Raw genomic sequence first — 12,844 nt, 5'->3', positions numbered from 1 at the left:
CTTCCCTTTTTCATTCAATTCTTGTGGCCTCTATTGTGTGGTGTGGTGTTCCTTCAGCTGTGGCCAGTTAATCATAGAAACAGATTTTAATAGTATTGTCTTTTGGGTTTTTATTCTGTCAGATGATTTGTGATAAAAATTTGGTTCTCTTTTGTTATTTTTTATTTATTTTATTCCAAAAGCATGTAGCCAGGTGCCATTTTTATACCAATTCAAATCTTTGTAGCCGTGATGGATCTACTCTTAACTATCCCTCTACAGTCTCTGCATTAGGCCAGCAATAAAGTGGTGTAAATCAAATGATCAACACTACTCTTTACTAGAATAAGAGGAGGTTTGCATCAGTCTAATATCTCTTGAAATATCGTTACAAACTGAATCAGTTTATCTATATATAATGCAGCACGTGAAAACCAGGCTTAAGTCACTTTTTTATATTTCTTACAGTTTGAAAAATTCTAGACAAACATCCAAAAATGGATTTAAATAGTTTTTTGGTTTATTTTTTATGAAATTTTACAACGACAAACACTGGAAAATCTACTCTGTTCTCGATTGCGTCATTTCCCCGATGTTTTTATACAGACATTACTCAACTGTCGTCTTGCAGTCAAGTTTGTTGCTCTACATCTTTCAATGGCTTTTCTCATTCTAGATTACCATCAGTAGCTAAACATGCATTGGTCCTTTGAGGCTTTAAATCTGAAATGTGCAGCTGAATCTATTAATGGAAACAATAAAATCACAAGTTTTGTAGCATGTAGAATTTATTGTGTATTGTGGAAAAGATAAAATGACAGAAAGATTTGAAAGATCTTAAACAACACTTTAGCTGTATGGCAGATCAGCATCCACAAGGCTGTTTATTCTTTGTCACATGACTTATGCTTAACTATTATGTCACCCACTACAATGCAGAATCAACCTCTCTGCCTTGTGGTTGATTTTTAACATTCAATATCAGGTTTATAACAGCTACTCAAGCATTACATGTCCTAGTCTCCTAAAGCCAGTGTTAACTGGTGTCCAATTTTTCTTTGTTGTAGTTTGTTGTAGCTTCAAAAGAACCATTACATAAAAATGCAGATTAAAAAACATTCCCAGTACTGTAGAATTATATTAAAATAATTAATTTCCCTTCATGTGCAATAAAATTAATAACTAGCTATAAGAAATCTCCTTTCTTATATGATAAAGTTTAAAACCAACCTTAAAATCTACTTATAAATTAAACAACAAATGTACATATAATCTCTATAGCAAAACATTGTTATCATAAGAGAAACATTTTGTGGTATTTTTACATTAACATTTACATTTTTCAAAATGTTGACAATGCAAAAAAATAACTTTCACCAGATGTTTATCAGCATTTTGTACCATCGTCTCTATTATACAATGACATTGGCAGCTGTTTTTAAAAAATAGTTCAACTGTTAAAGTGATTCAAAGAAATTAAATCTGATAAGCTAGCTGAATAGAGCCTGACCGATATTTTAATATATTTTAATATAACTAATTTTAATTACTATTCAAATAACTGTAAATACTACAGCTATGTGTATTGCTGTGACTGTCCATATTTTAAAATCTACCACATAAAGATGCACAAAGGTGTATAAAAATATACGCACAAAGTGTTTTGGATCCCTTGAGAATTTTTATTTTTGGTCTTGTTGTTCCCATTTTCTTTAATCTGACTGTTCAAAGGGAACCTGAGAAGTCTGCTGGCCGGATCATCATTGTAGTGGTCTTCAGTGAGTAGCCTGAGCCTTTCCAGTAGTACCATTTGATTCCATTGAAGCGATTGGCGTTTTGGCCCTTTTGGTAATACATCCCATTCAAGTTGGATGGACCACAGGCATCAAACCACCAGCCTACAATAGAAAAACATTATTAATTTAACTGTTGTGTACTTTTTATAGAGGTGGTAAGTTTGTGTTTAGACACATTACAACTAATCTGCTTGTTTAGATCCATTATACAAAACAACAGATTGTAAGGACAGTTATGTCTAATGTAGGCTCGAGCTGCCTACATTGGGGGTGGGGGGTCATTAATGTACCCTGTAAAGTAGTATTGCTTGAGGAAATTTGTCAGATTTCTCAGAAGCCAGTCCGGAGGAGCAAATGGCCTTGTGAAACTAGCGTAGTGCCCATTTGGGGAAAGTGTAAGCAGGTTATTTTTCTAGCTAAAGTTCATAGATTTCCTCTAAACCTGTGGCATGCAGGCAGTCATAAAGTTACTGTTTTAAGAAGAGGGCAGCTATATAAGGATACGGTCAGTCAAATCAAATGTGTGTCTGACTGTGTGTGTTTAAAAAGTGACTGTCTGGAAAAGGTAGATGCCAGGTTTCTCAAGAACTGCTCATCCATTTGGGAAGCCAGAGAGAAACAAAAAACAAAAAAAACCCCCAAAAAACAGAATTGAGTAAAGAAAGAGGTCCCGATGTCTTTATGGAAACCACTTTGGGTTTTTAGAGTGATTACTTTTTGTAGAAGTTAGAACATTTTGGCCGGGCCTCATTTTTAAATTTTAAACCCAATTTAAATTAAGGTTTTTTGTGTTTATGGCGCTCCTCACCCACTCATCTGAAAATCCTTGAACTACACACAGCACTTACTCTCATACTCGGCAGCATACATACAGAAGAACTTTCAGACAGATTATTAATGGGGGGGTTTTAACCCTCGGCCTGACAGACGATCCATTTTATGCTATTTAAGTAACCATACGTCCATTACCATTTGTGATAGAGTCAAAATTCAAATGGTTTCAGAAAGAAGTGAAGACATGCTTTTGGGATATTTGGTGTATCAAGGTGGCACAAAGCATTCACAAGGTACTGCTGTCTGAGCACCGGCAGAAGAATAAGCTCCACCTAGGTTTTACCATGTGTGCTTCACATTAGCAAAACTCATCAACCATTTCTGCACTAGAGAGAAAATTTAGATGGTTCCTGAAAGATAAGAAGTATTTTGTAATTTTACAGCCAAAATTACAAAATAAGACCTGACAGGCTGTAGAATACTTGGCTGATAAAGGGTTAAAAAACTTGTTATTTTTGTGTGTTGTTTCGAAAGGCATTATAGTGAGAAGTGCATTTAGCCCCGTTTAGATCCAGATTTATTGCATTCATTAGCATTTTTGTTTATTTCAATTTCATGCTTGTAATGACAGATCCCACTTTTCTCTTTTTGCTGGACCAGTGCCCCTCTGTTACAATTGTGTATAATGTGCTCAAAGGAGTCCCCTGTGAGAGACCCCTCATGGGAAAAAAAGGATAGGGTAAGGGTTTGTGTGTTTTCATGTTCACTTGGCAAACCCCAGTACTGAGGGAGGCAAACTTCTGGCAGCTGAGTTACTTTACGGGGAATGGACGAGGACCTTTAAGCCATCAGTAGAGAGAGGGAAAAGCTCTGTTCCCAGGCTATTAATGTGAGCCATTGTAGAGACTGAATTCCCCGATGAGTTGATCAGTGATTAAGTCTGAGCTAATTGTGCTCTTTGACATGACTACAAAAGGATGGCTGCCCTTAAATTGGCCTTAAAGATTTTTGGGGCAAGTGCCAAGATTTTGTATGGATGGGAATTTGTTCCACAAAATGTCCATTACTGATTGACACATTTTTATTTTTTAATTTTCCAAGCTAAGGCATGATATTTACAGTAGTGTGTTCCTACCTCCTGTTGTCAGTTGTGAACATTTGCAAACACATTTGTCATGGTCTGCATCCTTTGTACTGAATTCACTTCCTGGCTGCCCAATGCTGCTTATTTTGCCTGCCGTTCCGCTGTAGCCTTTAAGGTGTATCCTGTAAAATGGAAAAGGGAAAATGAAGGAAGAAGAGGAAGTCTGTAATTTCTGTTCCTCAAAAGGCATTGCTCAACCTCACTTATGTACTTCTTCGGCCTAACAGCAGAGGAACAGAAGCCAGCGCTATTTAATTTTGTTGATACTTGTGTCTAGCAAATATTTAATAAAAAAACTACTTTTATTTTATGACAGTGAAGTTTTTTTGTAATGCTATTTGTCTGTTTTCTTTTTAGTTATCCGGCATCGTTGAGCAAAAAAGATCTCAACACCAAATTAGAGTAGAGTGGAGACCTCAATAAAGCTGTGTTGAAATGGGGCATTTCAAGCTCTGATTGTCAAATTAAGCTTCAGGTATAGAAGTCAGCTTTGATTGGAAAGCAAAAACATGTTTGGAGGTTGTCTTATTGTCAGGAAAGAATGTCTGAAAAACTGAGGCTTTTAATGTATTTCCTATTTTTCATGTACTGAAGAGCTTTAGTACGTTTTCTTTGGGCTGATGCCAGTACATCAGGATCAGGAAATATATAGTGTTATACAACATGAAACACTATCCAGGGACATTTCTAGAGTGGGTCCAAATAGTAGTTGTTGTTCAGCAGTTAAAATTGTATAAATGATAGTGATGAGTGATGAGGTCAATCAACTCAATAGTCCTGTGTTTGTCAGTAAGGTAAAGGACGCATACTTGTGATGATCTAAAAGTTTGCATCCAGAGTAGCTGAAAACATTTTAAAATATTACACCCATACTTTTCTAATGCAGATTCAACTCGATGTTCACGTGTTGGAGATTGCACTCTGCTGCATTATGTTGAGAATATAGCTTGTTTTGAGGCTACTAGCTTCTCTATATTTACATATTTAATTTCATTGAGTTTCCAGGCTATGCTTTAATTATGTCATGTTATCTTGGCTCAAAATTGGCAGCAGTTTTTAGTATGTGTTAAGGATAGCAGTCTTCAAAAGTGCTTTTGTAACAGTGTATAACTTGCTGATGGGCTTTTTTGTCCTTAATAACTTGAGCTGCACGAGCAGAAACATTTTGCTGCTCAAAGCATGAAATTGAACAAAATATTAATTACTTGCCACTTGGGGTGGCTGATAGATTTATTTCAACATACTTGTAATTTTGTGCTTCATTGTCAAGAGAAAATTGGTCGTATTGTGAGAATCCAGAGTTTCCTTCCCAGTCACTCAGCTGGATCCTTAATTTGTTGGACTGTTGATTTGACAGTCTGGAGACAAATTCATTTCCTAACCAGAATTCTCCAGAAGGTTCTCCGAATCCCTGAAAGTACACAAAAGAAAAGTTATAAAACTGTGTGAAAGTCCTGCAGTCATTGCTTTTCAGTTTAACAAGGAGTACACCAATGGGAGATCAGAATGTGCTACATTTTTGACTATAACATTAAAAGTTATTTTTCCTCTGAATATAAAATATTTAATCTGTTTACAAAATCCAATTTAAGAAAAAATCACAAATATTTACTTTTACAATAAGAAGTTAATGAAAAAACCATGTCAGTTTTAACTACGCTTGCATTCATAGTGTCAGCCCAGTTGTATCCTACTTGTCGTTGTACAATTTCAGGGGCATTGGCTGTAATAACAGTGGAATTGAATATGATACTTAATGACAAAGAGCGAAAAATATGTATAGCCTCTTTCTAAAATGTGAGGGGGTAAATGCTACTGTTATTTTCCTGAACAGAAGATGGGCATTGCTTCTCTGTGTTAGTGGTTACGGTTTGTTCCTTCTTTGAATTACCTCAGAGGAGACAATCTCCAGCTCCTTAAAATATAGTCAATGGCCCAAACCAAATCTGACCACTGTTGGGCTGTTTGATTTGGAATGGAGGCCGTAACCTGGGTAATATTATTTTTAAGGGAAGAATTTCTTCCTCGAAGCTTTTACCTTTTTGTACTCTTGCCACGTACGGTGAAAGTCAACACGGCCGTCAAAGCGTTTTTGTATAACAGTCCAGCCACCTCCTTCTGTCTCCATGTCACAGAAAGCCTACAGACACAATGAAAAAAAGAGGAGTGAATATTTATTCAAATATAATCCTCTGTAAACAGTGCATACTTATTTATATTTTGACCTAGATAAAATAAATGTGTTCTAGGTTTCAGAAGTGCAGTCAGAAGTTTTAAAAAGTATCTAAGGAGATCACAGTTGTAGCTCAAGCATGCGCATTGCTGATAAAAGTCAATGAACATTTTAAGCTAACCTCGCTGCCCTTTTTAAAAGACAAAACTGAATTTCTCCTAAAGCAGCATGCTCTGTTTTATTAACTGATAGGTCAGATCATGCCTGTGTGAATGTTTATGTACATTTTGAAGATTTTCAGTATGTGCTGGCACTCATACATGTGTGACGTACGAGTGAGTGATTTTTAATGATCTAAAAAAGTGTGCCTTACCCATTTACGGCTCAGTCACACGAGAGTAAAAATAGGATGGCAACATCCTTGTCACTAGGAAGGCAACTTGTGTCCAAACAGTCACGGTCCAATTGGGACTGACTTCACTCTCCAACAGATTAGCGAAAGTTTGCAAATAATTGCTGCTTAATTTATAAATGTGTATGGATTGCCAACATATTTCAATCAGTCTGCATCAATGAGCACAATTAATCTGCAACAGGGGACTCAACTGGTTGAATTAATTTCTGTTTCCAGTCTACTTGAATTGCTTTTTAATGCTTTTGCTGTGTACGTAGATGGCACCAAATGTAAGTGTTTTGTGGATTTTTCACTGTTAACTGCTGTATTGTCACAGATTGCATATAATCATCAACTTGCTGTTCAGTCACCAACTAATAGCAGACCGTCTTTGTCTTATTTCTGTTTTACCTGCAATCTTGAGGCTCCAAAGTTGTTTTAAAGACACATTGATTGCGAATGTTTGCAGATTTTGCCCTCATCTTCAAAGCAACCGTTTCAAAGGGAACAAGTCTAATGGGCATGGTCACAGTCATTTTGTTTGTCCCATACCCACCAACCACTGTTTTTTCTAGTATGACTGTAGCATGATAATGTAGCATAAAACCAGCTGAAAACAGTCAGTCAGGCCTACTTTACCTTAACCTCCATTGTACTGTTGGGTAATGTTAGCGTGTAGACACCACTGTTGGTATTTCCTGATTTGTAGACGGCAGCACAGTCCGTGAATGTAGTAGGTGTGTCCCGCATCATGACAGTTTTAGGACCTGTAGAAGAAATTAACTTTTTTATTTTAAACAACTCACAGCTGTATAGCATTTAGCTGTCAGGTTGTGCTAAGCTAATATGTTTGGATTATGATAAAAGTTCTGCATGTTTCTTTAGTCTCAAAACTTAAAGTTTAAAAGACTTAAGCTGATGGGAAACAGCTAGCCTAGGTAGTATAAAATCAAACGAAATGGCAACAGCTTGTAGCTTCATCTTAACTGATTTAATGCTATTGGCCTCGACTTTTACTTTTACGTCAAGCTGTCTCAGCCTACATGTAAGGTCTACGGTCGGACCCCTTAGCAAATGTAGGCTGACATAAATGCTACTTAAAAGACCCCCTACTTGATCTTTCATTTTAAAAGAGGTTACAATGGCCTGATGAGGGGCTGCCTCACCTCGAGCGGTGCCAGAAGCGATGTTAGAAATGAGGTTGTTCACAGTGTCCAGTAGCTCCTGCTGCTGATACTGCAGGGCTGTGTTGTTGGTTGAGACTTTGAGCAGTTGCTGCTCCAGCTCACCGATGATAGCTGTCTGCTTCAGAATCAGAGTCTGGAGCTGCTCCTTTTCTTCTTGAAGCGTCTTCATCTCCACCTGCCTCTGCTCCTCCATCTCTTTTACTTTCTTCTCTAGAAAACTGAGGAGAAGCATGCAGGTTCAGCAGGTAGCTTCTTCATTGCCTAAATGCTGCTGCTAGTGAATTTGAAAATTTAAAATTTTTCCCATTTTGTTTGCTTTCCTCACCTGTTCTTGTCATTCAGTTTGTTGATGTCGTTTGTTTGGACAATTAGTTGCTTTTCCAATTTGTTGGTTGACAAAGAGTTTTCAAGAAGCTGGCGCTCAATCCGAGTTGTATGATGAATAACCTAAAATTAAAAGAACGAAATGAAGCACAGTGTCTTAGCCATATCTCATTATAGGTCATCCATTGATTCTGTAGACTTGAGCCTTGAGATTGTGCTGTAAATGTTTTGTACTGTCTTTATGTCAATTGGTTGCCAATATCCTAAGAATTGGATGGACCCAAATGAAACACTCTTTTACTTTGGATATAATGAAATTAAATATTATTGTGCTTTCAGGTTTAATACAACAGCCAATTTCCTGGAAATAAAAACCTTTAAACATGTAAATAAGTCCTAAATTTAATAAGAGTCAGAGATATCAGTCAAGAGCCAATCTGGACATGAATCTTTGTATTTCGTCACGTTGATCAAGTTAAACTGGGTTTGCGCCTGCAGAGTGAACAAATAACCATTTTAAAATGGAAAAAAACATGACAGGAAAGAACAGCCAAGTTCCAATACAGCAGACATACCTGAACAAGGGGAAACTGAGAATCCACGTATTTTCACAAACCTACGTATTGAACTGCACATGGGGTTGGGGACCTTGCCACCAATTTCCCAGTTCGGAGGAACTGAACTCAGCAAAAAGCAGCTTGTTTACATGGATCCTAGCTGTGTGTCTCCAATGGAGCTGTTGATGTCTTTGAACAGACGGATGTCTGATTGTGACAAACTGATAGACCCTTTCTCTGGGAATACAAGTGTGCTAATAACAGGAAATGCTGTACAGTTGGCTCACATAAGGTCATTGACGTGTAGCCACAATAATAAACTGACGCCATCATGCCTGTTTTTCTCTCTGCTTAATTTTTTTTAACACTTGCAAACGATAATATTTATTGCAGCGTGTCACTGAGTAGGCTGTTATTTCTGCTTTTGAGGAATAAACAAAATGTGCAGTTTCACCTGTGCCTCCACGTTGGTCAGTTTCCTTGTTTGCTCAGCAGTTTGACTTAGCAGGTTTGTCCCGATTTCAATCATTGTAGCGGTGTGGTTGTGTACGGCAGTCTGTTGGATTTGGATCATGTCCTGCTTCATGCTGTCCTGTATGTAGCTCTCAAGCTGCAAAAGAGAACGATGATAATTAGGTTTAGACAGTTTTTGTGAGCTACCGATTCTCTTCATCACCTGGTCATTTTGTTGTATATAATCCTGTGTATTAGGGGTAATACAGAGGTCCACATATTGACATTAGTATGGGACACAGAGATTCTGTTTCTCATTGGTTGTGGACAAGCAAGAAATCAGGAGTTAAGTAAAATGTTTCTCATGAGCTAAAGCTACTTTCAGGTACTCGCTTATTCACAAGAGGTCACCACAGCAGGCAGCTCCCTTCCTAACGCAACCCCCAAAGGGATTTGTGTCTCCTTCTGGGATTTAACGGGCGCTAACCTGACGCTTGTTTTGTGAATATGTGAGCCATTACACCTGCCTCCCTAAAACTGTATGGACTCTGATAATATAGATTTTTTATAATCTGTAACCCTAATAAATGTAAGTGCTCTGTGTATTTCATTAGTAATGTGGATGATAATGTAAATGTCGGAAATAGGACGATAATACAGTGAAAACATGCACCAAGATTGATTTTTAAGATGGGACCACGGGGATAGAAATTTACAAAGGTTGCCCATCATGAGGCCTTTTCACTAAAAACCTGTCTCGTTTCAGTGTCAAACATTACGTAACCTTGCCCGTGTCAAACTTCTTAATAATTTAGGGATTTGTTCTCGTCTACCTTACTGTATTGCCAGATTTAGACCCAGACTAATCATTAAGTTATTTCCTGCATGGTGTTCCTGAGTGGCAATCAGGTCACACGACTCGTAAACAGGATGGAAGTGCTGAGTGAGAAGTTACATCCTTCATGACAGTGTGCAACTTGTGTGCAACTGGAAACCAGCGTCAGTTGAATATCGATGTTATCTCCTCTTAGTTTGCATAATCACTGTTGTTATCAGTCAGAAATGCAACGGCAGACATTTTATTTGACTACTAATACTTATGCTAAAACAACCAAAGGCTGCAATTAGTGCTGATTTTGTTTGTCTTCCTCTCTTGCTGTCTAGTTTGTTTATGTTCTCGGATTCACGCAGATATGTGGAAGGGTGTCATTTGAATTGTTGGCAGGATGTCCCATTGATAGTCAATGATCTAATCAGTTGTTTGCTCTGTGTGCCTCAGAGGCATCAGTGAGGGAATGACTGTGTTCCTCAGTCATGTGACAGACATTTTTTCTCCAGCTGTCATCAGTTGGTGCGGCATGAACAGTACTTTCATTAATGAAATGAGTACACTCTAATAATAAAGCACAACAAACCTACTGATTTGCAACTTTTTCTTTTCTAATGTGCAACTTTATTTAAAGACCCCCAGTATGCTTATTTGACTGCTGTGAAGTCCTCTGCATAGATGGAATTGCTTGTTTTTTCAGATTATTTTCTTTTCGTCTAATCTCTTCCATCCATCCACCAAACCATTGATGGATGGAGGTGATGATGAGATTTATAACCTCAGTGAGGCAGGGCTGTGAGGCATTCATTCAAACATGAAGCAGGCAATATTTCAATTCACCTTAGCTGCTTATTGTTTTTTAGGGTTACATGACATACATTTTTCTCAGTGGAGCTTTTAATGAAGAGTTAAAATAGAGTTTGAGCGCTCTGGAAAGCTGTGCCTGAACACGCTTACACCTGCTGGATTAGATGAGCCTGAGTATCTTTTGCTGTTCTGATGTTGAACAAATATGTCTCTCTTACTTTATTTGCGATGACGGTGTTCACCTCACTTTTAATACACACAACAAATTTCTGCTAAAAATTACTAAAAAGTCTCCCTACAGCTATTGGGTAGCAAAGTCATTGTCACAGTCAGCACAGTTTCCAAATGACACTTCAGTGTCATCAACTGCTGTGAGTTTTCAGTTATTCATTATGGCAGAATTAAGAAATACATCGGTTTGTTTTGTATATTAGTATATGCCTTAATACTTAATATGACATAGTGCAGCTTTTTCACACCTGAGTTGTGAGCTTTTCTCCCTAAAGTGTTAATTTGAGGCAGACATGTAACAGATAAAGATAAGGGGAGTCGTCTTCTGTGCGCAGAGACTGATGTGAAACAGATGAAGTGCGCTGCTCCAAGTAAAACCACATTTTTAGTGCCACATACTTAATTGGCAATCTTCTTTAGTCTGTAAGAAATGTCTGGGCGATCAGTACATTAGACGTGGCTTTGGATAAATGTTCGTTTGTATTGTGAACAGGCTGTGATTTCTGAGGCAGCGCTTGAGTCTTTGTGTGAGTATAGCGCCATGTAACGGATCAGGGTTTGTTTTATGTTACGAGACGGGGATCGTGTCATCAAACTGTGAGATGCTTTTTGTGTTTCTGGCTCGTCTTGTTTCGTTCTGATCATTAATCACACTCAGAAAAGGCCCAGGAAAAGAAACGTCTTGCTTCTTTTGCTTGGACATGTAATGGCTCAGTAAACTGAAAGGAAAGTGTGCATCCACTCGTGTGGACACCTGCGCCTGCAAGTCTTTGTCAGTCCGGGTTGAATAAAGGTGTCTCACAGACACTGAGCACATTTTTTTGTGTCAATTTCAAATGTCATTAAATCAAAATAGATTCTCAAAGAGCCTTTCATCCATTCTTCCATCCATTTTCCCAACCACTTATCCAACTTAAGGACGTGGGAGAGCTTTCAGAAGAGTCTTTCAGTCTTACAAAAACAAGTTTTGTTTTGTTCTTTCTTTTTTGTTGAATATGTGGTTGTTGGCGCTGTGATTTCTTTTAACTGCTTCTATGTAACTACACAGTGAGAGAGGAAAAAACTGTTCTTGTTTTAATTTGGTCAAAACTTTCTCATATCAGAGAGCTAGTGGTCCGACACAATGAGCCATTCACCACGTGAAATGTGCAAGTTTCACATAATCATCTGTTCCACCCATAAAAGTATATTTGATACTTGCACGTAAGTGTAGAGGCAATATGGTGAGAGAATAATTTACTAGTCTTTGCCCACGTTGGGACAAAAGATCGGCATGAAAGTATCTCCACTTTGACACCCCTGTGGTGACTCCTTCAGCTCTTCACCACATTTTGTCCTCTTTCACATCATTGCAGTTTTTGGTACCTACGGAGGCTTTCTGTCATTACTCTTAACTTACTGCGATACAGTTTAACCACTGCGTTTAAATTTCTTTCACTGATGTCAAGGGTGTGACACAACTTTACCTTAAGCAGCCACTGCGTGTTGTTCTCCATGCTGATCTCCAGTTGTTCCAGCCTCTGAATTGACTCGTTGTCCGTAGGTCCGTCCTTCTGGACAGGATAGTTGTAGTTGTTATACTGAGTTTGGCAGTTATCCTGCTCAGGCAGCAGAAACGTATAGCTGCAAGGGCCATTTTGGATTTGATATTGTGTTTTCTCAGCAGCACTGAATCCAGTTCCCAGACCAAGGCACAAGCTTAAAACTAGTAGGTCCACATTCAGCATCTTCATTGTAGATCGAGTTATGTTAAACTTACAAATAAACCCCCTTGGATTTTCAAGGTTTCTTTAATCTTATCTCTATCTGATTAGATATCTTCTTCCAGCAGCATCCAAGTGTAAACAGCTCTCTTGAGTTTCTGCAGGTTCCTTTTATTACCTCTCAGTGGTAGGAGGAGAAAAAGCCATCAGGAATGAGAGGTAGTGTGTCCTAAAGTTGATGGTGCCAGACTGCATGTGCTCGCCTTTCATTAGACCCCTGACCACTTGCTATAGTGCTTTAAACTGTGAGTTTAAACCACACCCCCTTGCCTTTGGCCAGTCACTGTGAAGAGCACTGAAGTGGAGATTCCTTTCAGTACACGCTCGCTGAGCAACACACAGGAGCAGATGCACAAACTACACATCTTCTACTATATCCTCCACAATACCCACATGTTTTTTTTTGCTTTAGTTGAACAACTACTCAGGATGC

General features: G+C 38.2%; 2 protein-coding genes across 5 annotated transcripts in view; one reads left to right on the top strand and one right to left on the bottom strand.

Moving 5' to 3' along the window:
- The window catches only part of mcph1 (microcephalin 1), a 32,817-nt gene that overhangs the window by 12,278 nt on the left and 7,695 nt on the right, over window positions 1-12,844 (top strand). The gene's annotated exons all lie outside the window — the stretch shown is intronic.
- Window positions 750-12,692, bottom strand: angpt2a (angiopoietin 2a). Its single transcript, XM_040001875.1, has 9 exons — window positions 12,115-12,692; window positions 8,783-8,938; window positions 7,773-7,894; window positions 7,427-7,665; window positions 6,900-7,027; window positions 5,732-5,833; window positions 4,938-5,104; window positions 3,685-3,815; window positions 750-1,877 (listed from the first exon to the last, which is right to left on the bottom strand). The coding sequence occupies exons 1-9, from the start codon at window positions 12,379-12,381 to the stop codon at window positions 1,705-1,707; spliced, it is 1,485 nt and encodes a 494-aa protein (XP_039857809.1). The 5' UTR covers window positions 12,382-12,692; the 3' UTR covers window positions 750-1,704.

Source organism: Simochromis diagramma, unplaced genomic scaffold, assembly GCF_900408965.1.
Source record: "Simochromis diagramma unplaced genomic scaffold, fSimDia1.1 OVJJ01000421.1, whole genome shotgun sequence".
NCBI lineage: Eukaryota > Metazoa > Chordata > Actinopteri > Cichliformes > Cichlidae > Simochromis > Simochromis diagramma.
The sequence above is the reverse complement of the archived record's forward strand: the minus strand, read 5'-3'. Positions and strand labels throughout refer to the sequence as shown.

Bases quoted from the DNA above. Each gene is read 5' to 3' on its own strand.
- angpt2a (XM_040001875.1), bottom strand. From the start codon at position 12,381: ATGAAGATGCTGAATGTGGACCTACTAGTTTTAAGCTTGTGCCTTGGT. The intron at 8,939-12,114 runs GTAAAGTTGTGT...TCTCTTTTGCAG, and splicing joins ACACGCAGTGGCTGCTTAAG to CTTGAGAGCTACATACAGGA. The intron at 5,105-5,731 runs GTAAAAGCTTCG...GTGTACTTTCAG, and splicing joins CGTGGCAAGAGTACAAAAAG to GGATTCGGAGAACCTTCTGG.